The 17,898-nt window shown below is 37.4% G+C and overlaps 1 protein-coding gene across 5 annotated transcripts in view; it reads right to left on the reverse strand.

Annotated features, from left to right (window-relative positions):
• Positions 1-1,156: 1,156 nt before the first annotated feature.
• CNOT6 (CCR4-NOT transcription complex subunit 6) overlaps positions 1,157-17,898 on the reverse strand; it is a 32,993-nt gene continuing 16,251 nt past the window's right edge. For 4 of the 5 annotated variants that reach the window (XM_069028555.1, XM_069028556.1, XM_069028554.1 and 1 more), the window contains 10 exons: positions 16,750-16,936; positions 13,237-13,322; positions 12,159-12,263; positions 11,999-12,067; positions 10,422-10,579; positions 9,760-9,914; positions 8,614-8,768; positions 7,397-7,627; positions 5,914-6,116; positions 1,157-5,255 (listed from right to left, as the gene is read on the reverse strand). In XM_069028555.1, coding sequence (XP_068884656.1) covers positions 5,043-5,255; positions 5,914-6,116; positions 7,397-7,627; positions 8,614-8,768; positions 9,760-9,914; positions 10,422-10,579; positions 11,999-12,067; positions 12,159-12,263; positions 13,237-13,322; positions 16,750-16,936 — 1,562 coding nt within the window. In that variant the 3' untranslated portion in view covers positions 1,157-5,042. The remainder of the gene's footprint in view (positions 5,256-5,913; positions 6,117-7,396; positions 7,628-8,613; positions 8,769-9,759; positions 9,915-10,421; positions 10,580-11,998; positions 12,068-12,158; positions 12,264-13,236; positions 13,323-16,749; positions 16,937-17,898) is intronic. The other variant, XM_069028558.1, reaches the window with a different exon arrangement.

Genomic DNA, 17,898 nt, shown 5'->3' on the forward strand with positions numbered 1-17,898 from the left:
GATTTATAAATCCAGTATTAATTGGCACGGATGTTACCCAACCAACAGCTGCCACTAGAAAAGGTTCATCCCTGGGCCTGAATTTCCACAAATATTCTTAAGAACAATTCTACGAGCCACACTTTGTGCATGGCACTGAAATAGGTTCAGGCTGTACGCAGCTGAAGCCTGTGTTTCCCACACCATCTAGTGGCAATCCTGCAAATGTGATGGGAATTAACATCTCACCCACGAGACAAACCCAAAGAGAAATCATTGCTAGGCCTGCAATGGACTCATCACAGTGCTGGGGACTTAGAGCTGCTTCAAGACAGCACATTTCAAACCTACAAACAAGCTGAACATGCTGGGGCCTGTGGTATTTACAGGAACGCTGAACTAGATCACTTATTTCATAGCAAAGCAGCACCAACATACTGAACATGGGCTCTGAGGAGGGCAGTAGTGCCAGGAGAGGTCTTGGGTGCTTCATGGCTACACACACACACACATACACTCTCAAGTGTCTCAAGTTTGCTGCTGCCAGTGATGGGAACATCACACTGGACGTGGTGAGGCTGCACCATTGCACAGACACTGAGACAGAGGCACCCGCAGAGAAGGAACATGGTACGAAAATACACCAATGGCAAGAGCTTGCTGAATCTCATTCCTGAAAAAGATGCAAAGTCTTCACTTTGTCCCCCTCCCACAGTAAATTAATGGAGTATTTGAATCCCCTCCTGCTGTCAGACCCCAAGTCAGTAGACTTGTGCTTCTGGAGCAGCAAGAGGAAGGAAGGAGTGGGGTGTACAGGACCGAGACAAAACCACCACTGCACAACTGACCTTACAGACTGAGCTGGAAGGTCGGAGGATGGCCAGCTATGAAGACAAGGGGTTGAGCTCTGAGTAAATTTGGACACAGTTCTCCACAAGCTCTGGAGGCATTACTGATCATGCCCTCACTCTGCAATCCAAACCCAACTGACTCGAGCAGATTTCTGGTGCACAGATCTAGAAAGGAACAGGAAGTACAGCAAGATCTTTCTGGGATTATCAAGTTCCTTCTGCTTCCATTATACCCTGGACACACTTCACTCACTTTGGCTGTATGTGTAACTCTTGAGGAAGAGCTTTAGGAATCAAGTTAAAATATGAATTAGACTTCAAGAAGGTTTCAAACAGATACTGGATTTATTGGTCAGCTATGAGTAGGAAAATACATTGGTAAAGAAAAAGAAGACCCTGTATATAAATATAATACTAACTAGTTAAAATTTGACCAAGAAGAAAGTTCCACTGAAGAGAACAGTAAAAGCCCTTGTTTACCATCAGACCATATTCAGTTTCCCATTTATCTTATTGAAGAGCTGCCTATAGACAAATGCAACATTCTTTGAGCTTAGTGCAGATAATGTGCTGGTTTTTGTTACATGAATGGTAAACAAGAGTTAGTCCAGTGCATTACACATTATACAGAAGTACTGTGAATAAAGACTAAGGTATTCTATTTTAGACACTACTTAAACATACCAAGACACTTAAGTGTTACAAATTTATGCAACCAAAAGAAAAGAATAGCAGTTAACATACTAAAAAATACTGTGTCCGGCTGGATGAGAAAGGCTTTGCTACTGAAGCGGTTAACTGAACTTTTCAAAGTTTTACAGTGTAATTAGTTTTCTTTTTCCCCCTCCCCCACAATGGTGTTGCAATTATTTTGTCTTTCATACAGGTTTTGCATGGTTGAAAAAGCAAAGCATAAGCTATTTTCTAAGCCTGCTCTAAAAAAAAAAAAAAACCAACCTTGAGAGATTGCTGAAGTTATATCAAAGATGCACACAATGTTCTTAAAATCAGTTCAGTCAAATGCTAGCCAAATTTACCTTTAATTTAAAGCTGCTAAAAGGACAAAATAATTACAACACACACCAATTTATATGCTCTTCCCCCCCTACTTGTGTTATGTTAAAAGCAGTAACTTGTGGTATTAGTCTTGTACTCTAAACAATTGTTTTAGTTAAAGGTGTAGTTCAATTTACACTTTCACACCCAGAATTCTTGGTAAATGTAAATAAAACTAGAAAAGATACGGCAGAGTGTACTTTAAGTGGAAAAAAGCCTGGTCTTAACTAAATAAATCCTTTTAACCCCAAGGATGTTCTGTGACTTTTGCTATATGTGCTTTTACAACAAGAACACTGAAGGTACATTATGGCAACACCCAAAACCACCTCGAATAAAAATATTGCAAATAACCATTTCATGTTAAAAACTATGAAGCAAACATTTTGATTTTGTGAAGACACGGTTTATTGCCTTATTCTATGTTATAGCTGGAAATTGAGACTTTTGAGTTAGATTTGTTTGACACAAGAATGTATTTTCTTTGAAAGATTGTTTGACAAAGTTTATCTCAGCTCTGTTTTGGTGCCATCTGGTCTTTCCCTATTTTCAAAACATTTCTCCTTCCTTCCTTCAGCCCCCAAGTCACAGCTGCAGTCCAGTTAAAACCCAGTGAAGTCAAAGGAGTGTCTTCAATGGATTCAGAGGGTTTTCAATCAGGACCGGGTGGACTACTAAAAAAGCTGGAGGAAATGGTTATTCAAATGGACCCTTAGACCATAAGGTGACTAAGCAGGAACAGTTGTGTCTCCAAAAGCACAAGGGGCCATATTTTCACATGCTGTCATAAATTCAAATATTTTTTAAGACTAAGCAATAGAGGAGAACACATACTGGATAAAGCTCAAACCTTTAGAATCTAACAAGTGCACTCAAGCTCCAGCATCTATTAAAGTAAATTATCCCCCTCTAAAAAAATACAAAATGAGTGCGTGCTTCCCTTCCCCTTCTGTAAAGCTTTCTGGACTCCTTACACAATCCAGATATCAGAAAAGAAAAATAGTTTGCTTAGTCTGACAAGCTAAATTGGCTCATCATTACTGGAAATTGTCATGATGTACATTACCAAGACATCATTAAGGAAACATGAGTAAAACACCTTTTATTCACACTTTACAAAAAAACCCCAAAAAACAAACAGAAAAAAAATAACACTACGCATTAAATCTACTACAGCAATACTACCAGCATTTCAATGTACTGATTATAAACTGGACATGTTTGGTGTTTTTACAACTAAAACCAAAACAAGATAACCCCAAGAGATCAGGTCCCAGACAAGGATTCAAGATCAAAATTCCTCATATTGAAATTTTAAAATGTACATTTTACACATCCGAACTGTTTGTAATTTTTACTTTGAGCTTAAAACAGAACGGTTTGAGCACACTTGTGTGCTGACTACTTTTCAATAAAATTTTGAATCATTATTACCAATTCACTCTCTTATATATAAAAAATTCACAATATTTAGAAAGTTTTCTCTTAATGCTCAGTGTCCTTTTGCTTCCCTGCCCGCAGCTGAAACAAAAGCTGTTTAAGACCAAGCTCTATCTCCATTATTAATTTTTTTTTTTTTTTTTTTTTACATTTGATTATTCAAGTTGTATTAGTTTAAGGAGATGATGAATTCTCCCTTTTAGGATACAAATAGACAAGTTAAACTTGTAAGCTGTTACATACTTGGCTTCATGACACAAATGGCACTGAGGGTACACTGTAACTTCGGTCTTGCTTGACACTTTAAAATAAGACTTGGTCACTTTAAAACATGATCTGAAGAATTGTCTTTGGGACCTGTATTGAAAATGCATTTATTTTACACTGCTTCATTAATAGAAAATGTAGGGCTAGGTTTTTATCTTCAAGGAATTATACTTTCAGAAACTGAGGAACACACAAACGAAAGAGAATCCACATGATAGTAACTCTTAGTGGGAAAAACGGCACTGTGCAATGACACTGAAAGAAGCAGTGCATGGGCATTAGAAGCTAGAAACTGTGTACCCATAACCTGAACATGTTCCAAAGTGTGATATTCAATGCTTCACAAAGGAAAAAAAGATGCCACAGCTTATACAAAAGTATCTTCATAAAATTTTCACAAGTGTTAACATTATTTAAAAAAATAAAAGAGGATGCACAGGATCTCTCTGCATGCACAGGCAGTGCTAGTTGAGAACAAATTTAAGCAGGCACAGTGGAGATAGGACAAATATTTAAAACAGAAATGAAGAAGCTGTACACAAGTATCCCTAGATTTTACTTCAAAAGTTAGAGATGAGAAAAATGTCTGAGTGTACACACATCAGCAATAACTTTCAATCCATACAGGTCTACTTATATTCACTGCTCAGCTTATCTGTTCTGTGAGAACTCTATGCCTCTTTCTTTTTTTTTTTATCAGAAATAGAATGTATTTAGTTATCTCTGTTAGATATTAAGATTTTACAGGTTTGGATTTTGAAAGCAATGTTCTCAATTGAACTTAAAAAGTAGTATAAAAGGGCTAACGAAACCCTAACAGTGCAAATCATTAGCAGAGAAAACCTGTGACAACCTCTTTTACACGCTGGCCTTTATAACACATGAAAACAGATAAAAATTTAGCCTTAGTTTACAATACAATCATTTTCCAAATCTGATTTTTCTTTTTTTTTTTAAAGTACAAAATCTCATAAATCAGGTTTTCTGTTGTTCATATACAATCAATAAAGGCTAAATTCAAATTCTATATTTTACAAACAAGTCTGAAAAAGGAGGGAGTGAAGTACGGAGAATGTTCTGTGGATGTTCCTACTGGCCTCAAAAAAGTAGTGCTACAGATAACTGTGCAAAGAGAATACACTGTATAACAATTCCCTATTTCAAGGCATGAAAATGTCACGTTGGAGAAAAGAAACAGGAAGGTTAATTGTAACGTATTAAAGAAAGGTGCAAATGCACCAATCGCTGTGGAACAGTATACAAAGTATATTGGGCTCAGAATTGTGTCTGTTGATAGCACCTGGCTTTTACTATGTCTTTAGCAAATAATTAGATTTAAGATTAAGATTATTAAGAAAAAAAATCCCTGTTGGCCATACCTCACTCCTCTATATTCAGATTTTACAATTGTACAAGTTAGATTGAGGTTGCCCTCTAAAATGTATTTGACTACCTCCTGCCAGGGAGATGGATTCCATTTACAGGAGGCAGGAAAGGCAGCAAAAGCTCCAGTTGTGCAAAAAGTGAGAAGTGGTCAGAAGGGATGAGTGGATGTGGACAACCACTTATATTGTTCTCTATTAACCAATGATGATCCAAAGGTCCAAGAATGCCAAGTATGTTTAGCTGAGGTTTAGAGTAGAAGATGTAATCAATAATACCCTAAAACAAGAGAGGAAAAAAGATTATTGTTAGTAATTTATTCTTGTCCCAAGTTATTCTTCCAAACAAGAGGTGAGCTCAGTGTTACAAGTAATGAAATATCCCATTCCTTCTCTAAAGCACATCATCAATTCAGGAGATTTCTTCTTCCTATATCCCATGGGATGCTCAGTATAGATTAGGAAAACAAAAGAAAAGGCCACCCTTTATTATTTCTCCTATGCTTCTGTGGGTTTCAATTTCCAACCTCCTGCAGAGCTTCAAATCACATTTACCTGATTTTAAAGAAAAAAAAAAATTTGTTTTCCCTGGGCAACAAAAAACTGAGAGTTTTCCAGAAGCACCATGGATTATTTCCTTGCAGTTGACACCTTAAGTGCCCCTGTCCTTTAGCCTGGAGTATTAAAACACAAACTCTTACTGTTTACAGGGAAGGTTAAGAGCACCCCAATTCTTGCAAAGCTAGTGTAAGTTACTAAAAAGAGTAAGACGGTTTTCTAGGAGACTGAAGTGTTGAGCATTCTAGTTTGCTATGTTTTAAGTATAAACTTGGTGAACTTAACTACACAGATTAACTTATATAACAACTTCATAGATCAAATCATATCAGTTACACTTGAATATGGATTTTTTTTCCAAAATATAAGCAAGTCCTTACCTTGAAGTCGAATGTGTAATTTGTATAAGGCATTAGACCATTCTCATAGGCACTCTTCAACTTGAAACCATGTGTAATTCTTCCATTTGTTGTCCCATTCTTTCCATTACAGCTGAAGTTAGTAAGACTTTCATTGTATCTCAGTTCCTTAAAATCTTTGTGGTTTGTTTCCACTCCACCAGTGCTCAAGTACTCAACAACACCTGTGAGGAGACACATTACAAACAAGAAGGTATTAACAAGCATTCAGCAAGTAAGTGTGTGTAGGTACTTGATGAGGCATGCAACTTTAGGCTTTGTATAAGCAAAACCTTAACAATACACAGTACAATCAACAGTAGCTCTTATAAAATACTGCAGGGCAATGTATATGTATATCAAGAGCAAATGTCACCAAGAACAAAGAGACGTGCTTTGATTAGAAAGAAAGAGAAGGTTAATAAAGAATAGATTGGGAAGGGGAAGATGAAAAAAAAATCAGAAGTAAAATTCTGTCAATGCTAGTTATTGGCTGCCTCTTCTTGCTTTTATGCTCCGGTCCTGCCATCAATGTTCTTCAGCTGAAGTGTTGCAAAAAAGCCAACTTCTGAAACACTGCTTCCAAAGAAGTTAACTTCCAAGAGGCTGCAAAGCCAAATTGATTAGATTTGTGTCATAAAACTATGAGTGTGCCTCAACTTCAGAACAGCTGTGTTAAAGTTCTGGAAGGTAAAAGAAGCAGTTAGCTGTTCTGAAAACACAACCAGGAACATGAACTGGTCATTGCAATCACCACTACTGATACTGGCCTTCCTGGGATCAAAAAGAATCACATTCCCATCACTGCTGAGCAGTAACTGCTCCTTAAAACCCTAAGAGATGTTAAGAGCTGCCAAGATGAGGCCAGAAGGAAGGGGACGGGGAATGGAGATTATTATATTGAACAACCAGCAGTAAGAAGGAAGGATGGCTCTTGAGTACAGCACTTCAGCTGGGTACCTGAGAAAGCCAAGGTGGCAGTCACTGAATGTGTTCTTTTCTTGCACTTTATAAAGTTGCCACCAAGTCAAGAAACCAAGTTCCATGTTAGTAAAGAGCTTCTGAAGGGGATGTATTGAAATTTAGAAGTTCTAAAACATCACAGCAAATTATTTGTATGGTAGCAAATTTAAAGGTAAAAAATTATCTTTCCGTGCTTAAAAGTTAAGAAAACCCAATTATCAGCAACAAACTCATATTTTCAGTTATTTTTGGAAGATATTTTAAAATACAAGAACAAAGAGGAAAAAAAATCACAATGGAAATGCTTCTGAAAGACCAGACACAGCTATACTAGAGCACAGGCAGTAAGGTCACTCACAAATAAAACAGTTCTATCTTCTCTCCCTTCTCTCCCCTTAGTACCTCTAGAGCTTATATGATCAAACAATGCATTCTCTAAGTTGAAAAACTTAAATTGTTACACACTTGAAACAGTCTAAAGAGTAAGAAATAGAACTCTTACCAGAGTCTGGTAGAGAATTGAGATCTGCACACAGTACAAGTGGAATGGTTCCAAGCTCTCCCGAAACACCAGGTTTGAGACTACGAGAAGCTTTATCAATAATGTTCTTTACCTCAGACAGGAACATCATAGTCTGAACCAGCTTCACATCAGAATAATCTGGGTCCCAATGCATATGTGCATTAGCTACAAGAACTAGCTGCTTTTCCATCCCAAGATGTGGCTTTCCAGCTAAAATTTAAAATCAGTTATTTATTTAAAACCAGTCAGCAACAGAAAACACTACTACAGAAATTTAAACAAAATGTTTGAGGGGACAAAAAAATAAAATACCAGTATGACTTCAGGAGGGTTAATACCATTTGAATGAAGAGGGTCAGATAACTCCTCTTACATTTAACAAGCATTTTAGTTGATATAAAGCACTAGGAATTATATTTCACATTCAAGACCAGTAACAGACTATCTGTTACATGTAATGCTTTTGTATTCACTGAAAATTAACATAAGTAACAGATAATCCTAATTACAGGCAAATAGTGTTGTTCTAAAAAATTACAGCAGCTTTCCTCAGGCTGTCATAGCAAACAGGCTCTGTTCATATCTTATTAGGCAGCGAGCTCTGAATTCTAAGTTATCCACATTCTAAGTTACCTCTCTTGGTAGAAGTGTTTCTTGAAAGGCTTGTTTGCTACAATCTGAATTAATAAAATATCATTTGGATAAATATTACCATGGGTTGAGTAGGTTCCCACTGTGATACTTATAAAGCCAATTTACATTTCCTAAATTAAGAATGACAGGGCAGAACAAACAGGTTGTATAAGCATGACAGTAAAGAAAATAAGTTAAAATGATGCAGGTACATGATCCAGAAACACACAACTAACACCACCTGATTCTTTGACACTTGTACATAATTTTAAGAAAAAAAACCAAACAAAACAACAAAACCAGACAACAAAATCACTCAAACTCAAGTATTTATATCTTTTCTTTCCTTAAAAAATGCAAGTGGGGAAAAAAAAAACACTTCAGCATTTAAGCAATATGACTCTTCCCCAAAATCCTCTTTTGAAATAAAATTGTCTGAACATACAATCTGCAAAGCCAAATTCACCTGCAGAACCTAGTTTCTCTTGTTTACTCTAACAAAAGTAATTGTTTTTTCATTTACAAAATACCATCTATTAAAAAATTAATGAAATGGGACTTACAGGACATTTCTATCAATTCCTTTCGCAGTTCTAACAGAACAGCAACTCCAATGTTATCTTTTGTCATAACTCTGTTCAGCATAGCCTCTGAACCTTCTGAGTTTGCCATTGCTAGTTGATTGAACTCAACAGTATGCTTTTGAACCAAAGTAAATCTGAAAGAAAAACATCATATACACGTTTTTTCAGCAGCCAGATACAGTAGGAAATGTTATTGGTAATTCTTTTAATTAAAGCTCAAACACATTTATGATGTGAAAATCTCAGCCAGTCAAATAATTTCATAAAATCCTAAACTGAAACCAAGGGATACAGTTTTCCTAGCAATTTTCATGTAGTTTACAGTACCTTAGTTACAATTAAAACATTTCATTGAGACAGAGTGGTATTCTAGAAAAGTCATGTGTGTTTGTAACTCTGCATCTGTTCCTAGTTCAAACATGCAGATTTAACAGAGAGGGACTAAATAATTTTCCAAGCCACTAGTACCAAACCTGGCATGTACATTTACTTGTGGATACACAGGAGTGGAAGCAGGAAGGGACATTATTATCATCACAGCCAAAGTTGTACAAGTGCAATATGACACAACCAGTAAGTGCTGCAGCTCTTAAATGAACAGGGTTTTTTTTTACAGAAGTGTGCAGTGGTATCTTGTTGTTTGCTTTACCAAAGACTAATGTATCAAAAAGTCAATGTCATCTGAGGCCTTATTTCAGCAATTTGAGGGATTAGAAATTCCTTTACTCAAAAAAAAACCAAAACCCCAAAACTAAAAGGCAAGAAAATCTGCTTCATTTTTCATTATTTCCTTCAATTTCTATTATTACCACCTAATGGTTGGGACACACACACTCAAGAAGGGAAGAATAATTTAGTGAACTCCCAACCAGCACTGCTCAAACAGAATGAAATCTCATTCACCTTAAACAAAACTTCAAGGTTAATTTTTTTATTGCTAGTTCCACACAGAATGATCTCTCTTGTACAAACCACTCTTTCCATGGGTAGGAATGCTCTGCATGAAACCCTGCCTGGCTACAAAAGAGCAGTTAAAGCCAAACTGTTTGAGCTACAGACCAACCTGAGAAATTAAGTAAAAGACAGCAAGAGACATCAGAAGGTTCAGCAAACCACATCACTTACTTTTCTGTTTTGAAAAATATTGCACAACCATCAACATGTTTTCTTTCCTGTTCTGACATTGTCCTAGCTCTAGATTTTGGACTGAAGAATCCATTATAGCCACGTTCTTTCAATTCTACCAGGAAAAAACTGTAGTACTGCTCCGTTTCAACCTCCTGTAAAGTTAAGGCAGCACAGCATGAACATACTATTAGCAAAATATAGAAGACAGATATTATTTAGACTCTTCAGAAGTGTAAATCACTTTCAAATTAGATTTAAGGGGAAAAAAACCCAAGAATTAAGTACATCAGAGAATGCAAATTCAGGAGCAATATCCCTATTTTAAGAAAATATAAATGAATTTCTGCAATCCCTGGAGTTATGATTATCTCAAGCCTCTTATTTGAAAATGTGTCAATTACAGCCCCACAAACACACACAGGCACAAAGGCACCCCCACTAACATTGCTTTGATCAGGAGCTGCTGGTTCCCATTCCAACTGCGGGGGCCGAGAGCCTTCTTTTGATGTCAAACAACAAATAATGCTCTAAACATCACTTCTTTTTTCTTTTGTTTGCAGAAGGTTTTGAAAACAGACCATTTACTACAAATACACTTAATGTGAAGAAACTGGCACATGGGAATAGAAAAGGGAAAGAAATAATGGTGTATTTTTTACCTGCAGACTTATGATGTCAGCATTGCAGCTCAGTATTTCCTGCATAATGGCTTTTTTTCTGTATTCCCAGTTCAAGGCCCAGGATGGACAATAGCCATACAGCTGCCGGGTGGCGTATTTGTCACACAGGACGTTGTAACACATGACAGAGAACAAGGCTGCAGAACAATAATTTTACTTACACACTGATAGATTAAAAAAAACACTATTATGTTCTTGACTTTTGTATTCTGCAAATTTATCAATTCACGCTTCATTTGTTTCAGGCAAAACACAGCATGTGTATCTGTGCTAAAAAAAATTGTTAGTTCTTCTAGGGAGACAAATTACATGTTTGGACTTATGGCAGCTGTCTTCTAGCATTTAATTAGGAAAAAAACACCCCCCCTTAGAGGGTTAACACAGTGAAGAGCAGACAAATGTGTTTTATGCTAAGTGGTGCTGTACTGTGAAGAGCCCAAAACAAAGTAAGTGTATTTGAACACTTGTATTTGCCAGCTACACAAAGGTCTGCGAGTCTACAATCAGATTCTTTTAAATCTATCTTAATTACTGCCACCACAAACTGTAACAGATCCATAGGCAGGGTAAGGATCCTTTCACACAAAGAAAAAGTGTAGGCAAATTAACTCCCCAAATATTTTCACCTCAAAAAGGCATTCAGGTGTAGGACAAGAAATATCTCCTCTCTGTATTTGAAACAGGAGTAGTAATGAGACTGTCTGGGGCAATCTGACAGGTAATCCAGCAGCATGGATTTGGAAGGTTGTTTTGGTGGGTTTCTGGGTTAGTTTGGTTTTTTTCCAAAAAGCACTTTCAGAATTTGTAGTACAACAATGAGATACCTGGAAGCTCCTCTCAAATGCAGAAAAAAAGAAACAAGACCATTGTTTGAAGATACAGAAGATGGAGGAAAAGAATTTTGGGCTGACTGGGGTCAAAGTCTGGCATTTTGAAAACAAATAGGTGACAGCAAAGTAGAAGCTGCATTAACATCATGATCTTTGAAGTAATCACCTTAATAACAGGAGAAAGTAATGTACATTCAGTCCTGAAAGAGAGGACACTGCAATAATTGAGAAATACACTAAGATTTTTTTGGTGTGCAGCTAAATAGAAAAGGCTGTATTTCAGACAATTTATGCAGGAAAAAAAAATAGTGAAGAATTAAACATGACCTGAATCCCAATAGCAACAAAAATGCTGAATCAAGGATGATACCCTGGTTACTTAAAACAATTCTACATTTTTTGGAAATCATGCTCAAATGCTTCCACTTTTTTTATTCTTCAACAAATGCTAAATTAAGCCTGTTATAATTCCACTATTTAACTAATTGTGGACAACAGTTTCAATCCCTGTGAGAGGGATGTTAATTAAAAATAAATTACTTTAGAGTAAAAGACGGGTAAATCTGGAACAGGTGTTCCAGTTGGGATAGAATGACTTCAGCTGGCTGGTCAGCACTGCAGAGATGATTGGTTAATTTAAGCATTAACTTTTTTCCCAGTAAAGATCAACAGCTTTTATTAAAAGGAAAACAGAAGAAATGAGAAATCCCTGAAGTGTTACAGTACCTGTTGGTCTTGTACGGTCTGGTTCTTGCAACATAATCCAAGATCTTGGAGGTGGCTGTTCTGTCGAAACTATGGGAACATTTCAAAATAGAGATACAACAAGTGATAATCACATTTATTTTACACAGCAGAAATAAATGTTTTAAGAATGATCACTTACTTCTTTTTGCAGTACCTGCCAAATTATCAAGCAAATAGTTCAGTAGCCTTCGTGTCCCATCTGGTTCCTGATACAGGTTCAGAATATCCTGTGTAAGTGGGTTTCCTACAAACCAATTCACAGGAATATTGAATAAAATATACAGAACTATTACAGACTTGCATATCAGTGTTGAAAACTGACATCTTGGAGACAAGATCTACTATGAACTACTTTGGGGTTTCAGATCTCAGGTCTTCAATCTCACAAAACCCTGGATGTGTGGACAGCCCTAGTGAAGTTTAACAACATTCCCTGCTGATTCTGCCTTGGGACTGAGCACCCCAAAGGTGGTCCTTGGACTAAGAGCGGTGAAGAACTTGTGTGGTACAACAGGCAGAGCTGATGAGCACAAACACAGGAGTCACCTCTGCTTGGTGTGAAACATCCACCAGCAGTTGATCTGACAGTCAGATCTCAGCAAAGACTCTGTCATCTGCCAAACATAAGGAGATTGCAAAAGTTGCCATGGACAACACACTGCAATTGCCCAGTTTTAAAGGGAAGATAAACAGACTTTGGAGACTTAACAGTGTTCAGAGGTATTATATATCTTAGTGCTTCTGATTTTGTGACTTGAAATTCCCCAAGGTCAGCAATTTTTATAGCTAGAATCCATACAGTTCAGAGGAAAAAAAAAAAAAAAATTTGGGAAAAGACTTAAATTGCTGCTTGCATAAATAGCACAGTACCCTGCAGCTGTACAAAGCATGTTCCCTTTCTGGCTGGAGATGTACCACAGTTAACCACAAACTGTTTCTTAGTTAAAGCAGAACTGCATTCAACCCCTATGCAAGCAACAGAAAGCTTCTGCTCACTCTGCAGAAAAAAAAGCAAACCTCTTTCTATGGGCACTGCTCTGCCAAACCTGTTATTTTTCTAAATAATCCCTAAGTAACAGTATTTATAAATGTGGAGTGAGCAGCTACATCTGGGATTGCTAATCAGTAACATTTTATGAACTAGCAGACTACAGCCATTACAGCTCAGCAGCAGTATCACTAAAAAAGCACAGATACCAAGAAAAAAGCAGCAATACCTTTCAGACCCAAAGTCTGTAACTGGAACAGTTTTCCCAGCTCAAAAGGTAAAACTCGTAACAGGTTGTTATTTAAATGTAGTTCCCTGTAGATAGAGCAAGAATCATATGGGGCTGAAAACAGAGCAACATTTATCTGCAGCAGTAAAAGAATTAAACTAAAAGAGAATCAATACAGTAGCAAACCACAATATTGAAAAATTTAGAGACTAAACAGCAATGGTTAAGGAAATCCTGCTGTACTCAGACACACACATTCAGACAAAACACATTGTGCTGAAGTACAGAGGAAAGGAGCTGTTTGGAGAGTTTCTCTTAAATGGTCAGACATTTTGTGAACATTAGCAATAATTAAACACTTTAGTATCTACAAGTGATGATGCAGTAACAGCTCAGACAAACCAGACCATGAAACAGGTCAGCTGTGATTAAGAAATAAAGGGAAATTATATCCCTGAAACCAAATTAAAAAATCCAGGATCATGGCAGTATGATTACAGCTATGGCATTACCCACGCAGTAGTCATTTAGCACGGTAATTTTCTGTTGGTTTGGGTGGTTTTCTTTTCATCATTTCAGTGGCAAGACAAAATATGTGCTTTGTAACTCACAAAACCAATATACAGACAGGAACAGAATTCATGTCCTGAATTCTGATATCCCAACAAACTAGGCAGACAAAATAGACTTGTTAGTAGCTTTTCACTTTCCAAAATGCATTCCCATTAAGCAGGGAAGACTTTCATAGAATCAATCAGTATAAAGTTGCTGCTCCAAAGTGTTTACAACTTGGTGCCTAGAGACTTGAGGAGTATTTCTGGGCAACAAAAAGAAAAAAAAAAAAAGAAAAAGAAAAAAAGAAAAAACAAAAAAAGGAAACACGTAGGGCAAGAGTTAATTTAACTCTTTTGATTTCTACAGAACAGCACTTGAGGGTTTCAATGTCTTTCCTGTCAAGGAATAAGCAGCCCAGAACTGATCCCAGGATTTGAGGTGTGGTGTCAGCAATGCCCAGCCCAGGGGAACAGTCACTGCCCTGGTCCGGTTGCCACACTACTGCTAATCCAGGCCAGGTGCCATCAGCTTTCTGAGCCATCTGGGCACACCTGATTTATGTTCAGCTGCTGTTGACCACCCCCACCAGGTCCTCTGCCACCAGGCAGCTTCCCAGACACTGTTCCCCCAGACTGGAGCACTGCTGGGTTGTGACTCAAGTGCAGGACCCAGCACTCAACCTGACTGAAGCCCACACCACTGGCCTTGGCCCATGGATCCAGCCTGTCCAGATCCCTCTGCAGAGCCTTCCTGCCCTGCAGCAGATCCACCCTTCCACCCATCTCTGTGTCATCTGCAAATGTCCTGGGGGTGCACTCGAGTTCTTTCAAGCATGTCAAGAGAATCTGTTTTGCAGCTGAGCTTTCCAAGATAACATGTTACTGTGTTTATTTTTTCCTCCTTTTTCTGCAAAGATCAGAAATCCTACTGCTCTGACATCTCTTTTTTCAACTACTTGCAGTAAAAGAGAGATGAAAGGAGTCTTGGGTGAGCTCTGTAGTACAGACCAAACCCAGAGCTCCAGATGTGGGAGCTGGGAGAGCTGTTATCAGTTCTCAGTGTTGAGAGCACAAATGATTTCTGTGGCTCAGGATACCAGCAGTGCCCAGGGTTGAATTACTGTTAGTTTGAACAACTTCCCAGAATCCAGGGGAAGTGTCTGCAGTGAGAGCCAGCCTGAAACACAAAACCCCGGCCCAGCTGGGACCTGCAATGTGCTATCACATAGGATGTGCTTATGGGTTTTTCTTCACTTTCACCACGGTGAAAAAAAAACATGGAGCAGCTGCAATTTCTGAGGAGCACAGTGGGTTCATGCACAGCTTTTCACATCTAGAGATCTGTGCTCAAGTGCTGGGTTTTGGTCATAAATAGAAAACTTCTGTGACCTTAGCTACAAATTTCACATTTACAAGATTTAGCCTTCTCTGCTCAAAAGAAACTTAGGACTTCACAGAATCAGAGCTGAAACTTCACAGAATCAGCCAGAATAAATCAGGAGAAGTGTTGGGAAGAAGGCATAATGACTTGACATTACTGATGACTCTGCACTGCTAAGCTATCTCCATGTCACAACTGTTACATTTACAAAAATGTTTTAAAAAGACTGAAAGGAGGCTAATGAAGTACAAAGATGAATTTGAGAATATTCCGGTAAATTTAGGGTTTCTAGCTCACAATATCCAAGGAGTTGGATAAAGAAGGGAAGAAACCTGTTACTAATAACTGCTTTTAATTGAAATAGTAATGTAACGAACTAGAGCTTAGAACAGACTCCTCTCCAGCTGAAAGCAACTATACAACATGCTACAAAGCAGAGCTGCCAATTATGCTTCAAAAAGCAAAGTCCCTTTGCTCAGCCTCCAAGGTTGAGACTTGAACTGCTCTGGAATTTGAGCTTTTAGTACCAATTTAATCAGCTAGTTTAATCCTCTCCAACAGAGCGGACTTTTCTAAAGGGGAAGAAAATGCAATGACAGATATTTCTATGTGCAAACTTGCTTTGCTTCCAGTTTCATGAAAGCTGTGCTGGCAGTCCACTTCTCTATCATTGTCTTTACTTCTAGTAACATTCTCTTTACTTTCAGACTCTGTATTTTCTGGATTTGAGAAAGCTGTTCATAAGTATCTTCAAAATTAATAGCATGAAGGCAATTACTGGCAACTGTCTAATAAACCTAAGATAAGGCTCTTCCTTTGGGTCAAGGGCAAAAGACTGTTGCGTGTAAATATTTAGTCTTATATAAATAATTTATATATTTATGTAACAGTGTTTTTACAAAGTAAAATGCTGCAGCCTTAAGTATAATCTAAATAGGCATCATTGTTCATATTTCACTTCCAAAAGGAGTTTTCATTCCGTGCTAACTTTGTACGTCTTGACATTGCAAAATTGAAGGGAAAAAAAACCTCAAAAAAGCTGAGATTGGATCATTTTTTTCTCCTCCCCAGTTTGCACCGGAATGCAGTTACATCACAGCAAAGATGGGGAGGAGATGATACTAGACATGTTGCAATTGTTATACAATAAACAGAAGAAGAACTATTGTTAAGAATAATTACTAAATATGAATAAAGAGGAAAACATTGTAGTTAACACCATTATAAATGTTTAATCTGACCTTTTCCCTACTGTATTATGAGTTAAAAGCATTTTTTTGGGGGGCTTCACTTACTCTGAGAAAAACACCACACAAAAGATTTGTAAAAGAATCTGGAAAGAGATGCCTGAGAGGAAACCTGACTTGGAAAAATATAAAATGGGTGACTGCCATCAAACCAAGCACTTCTGAGGCTCATTCTGTGCTGTCATACATCAGAACAGGAGATCACAGAAGAGCCAGTATTCAGGGAGGCAGATAAGAAGGGAGGAAAGGGGAATTTACTTATGCTGAAGTTTGAGCTGTTGCTACAAAGATAATAAAAGAACAATTTTAACTCCTGTTAGGATTTACATACCTGAGTGACACCATGTTTCCGAGCTCTGCTGGTAAACTGCGAATTTTATTAGAGGACAAGTCCAGATATACCAGATTGTGAAGCTTGGCAATGTCTGAAGGAATACGGGATAAGGAATTGTCACTGAGATGCAAAGCTGTCAAATGGGTCAGTGTCCACAATGATGAGCTTAAGCTTCTCACTTTCCCTGTGGAAGAAAGGTACAAGAGAAAACAGAACATTTAAAAGACATAGATTTGGCAATAATAGCGCATTTTTCAAGTATGTGCGGGGCCGGGGAACTTGAGGGGGAGGTTCGTTTGTGGGTTTTATTATTATTAATTTATTAAATGAAAATTCCATTAATTGCTGATTCTATAGACAAATTAGTCTTTGTGTGAGAGAACGCAAGATATTTCCAAGGATGCTTGAGATTGTTTTTCCCAATTCATACTTAAGGCTTAAACATCTGTCCTTCTCTAGTTCCATACAAGACAAAACATTAACCAGCTGACCATGAATTTATCATTAACAGAGGTGTAAGAAATAGATTTTTTTCAATTATAGTTTATGTTTGAAATGAAAGACAGTGCTTCGGTTCACCCCTTATTTCCGCACATCTTTCAAACCAAAAATCTTTACTCTATGGCATTAATCCAGCCAAGAACAGATAGAAACACTATATTTAGGGTGACTAAGATGCTTAGTTGAGAACATGGATTTCCATCTGGCATTCAACTAAAAGCTGTATCAACTATTGCCAGATATTTTAAAAAAGGTATGATTTTTTGTATAAACTGAAGGGTGGAAACATGGATTTGTGTGACAGAATCAAGATTTTTACACTGCCGCATGCAAGGAATGTGAGATACCATCAGAGGTCTCAAAATATTTCTTCTCTCCAAGATTTTTTTTTTTTCCTTTGGGTTAAATTCTTTTTCATTTACATAAATCATCTCACTGTACCAAAAGCATTAGGAGTACCAACACCAGTTTCTCCAAGGCAAAAAGTTAGTTAAAACAATTCTAAAATCCCCACTGTGACCCATCAATGTTAACAACAGCCTGGTTAATATTATACCAACACACGCACTTTGTAATTCCTTTCCTTAAACGATTTTCTTCAAAATAAAAGAATTCATATTTAGTGCCCAGGGAAGGTTACACTGA

The sequence above is a fragment of the Aphelocoma coerulescens genome, chromosome 13 (genome assembly GCF_041296385.1).
Source record: "Aphelocoma coerulescens isolate FSJ_1873_10779 chromosome 13, UR_Acoe_1.0, whole genome shotgun sequence".
Taxonomy (NCBI): domain Eukaryota; kingdom Metazoa; phylum Chordata; class Aves; order Passeriformes; family Corvidae; genus Aphelocoma; species Aphelocoma coerulescens.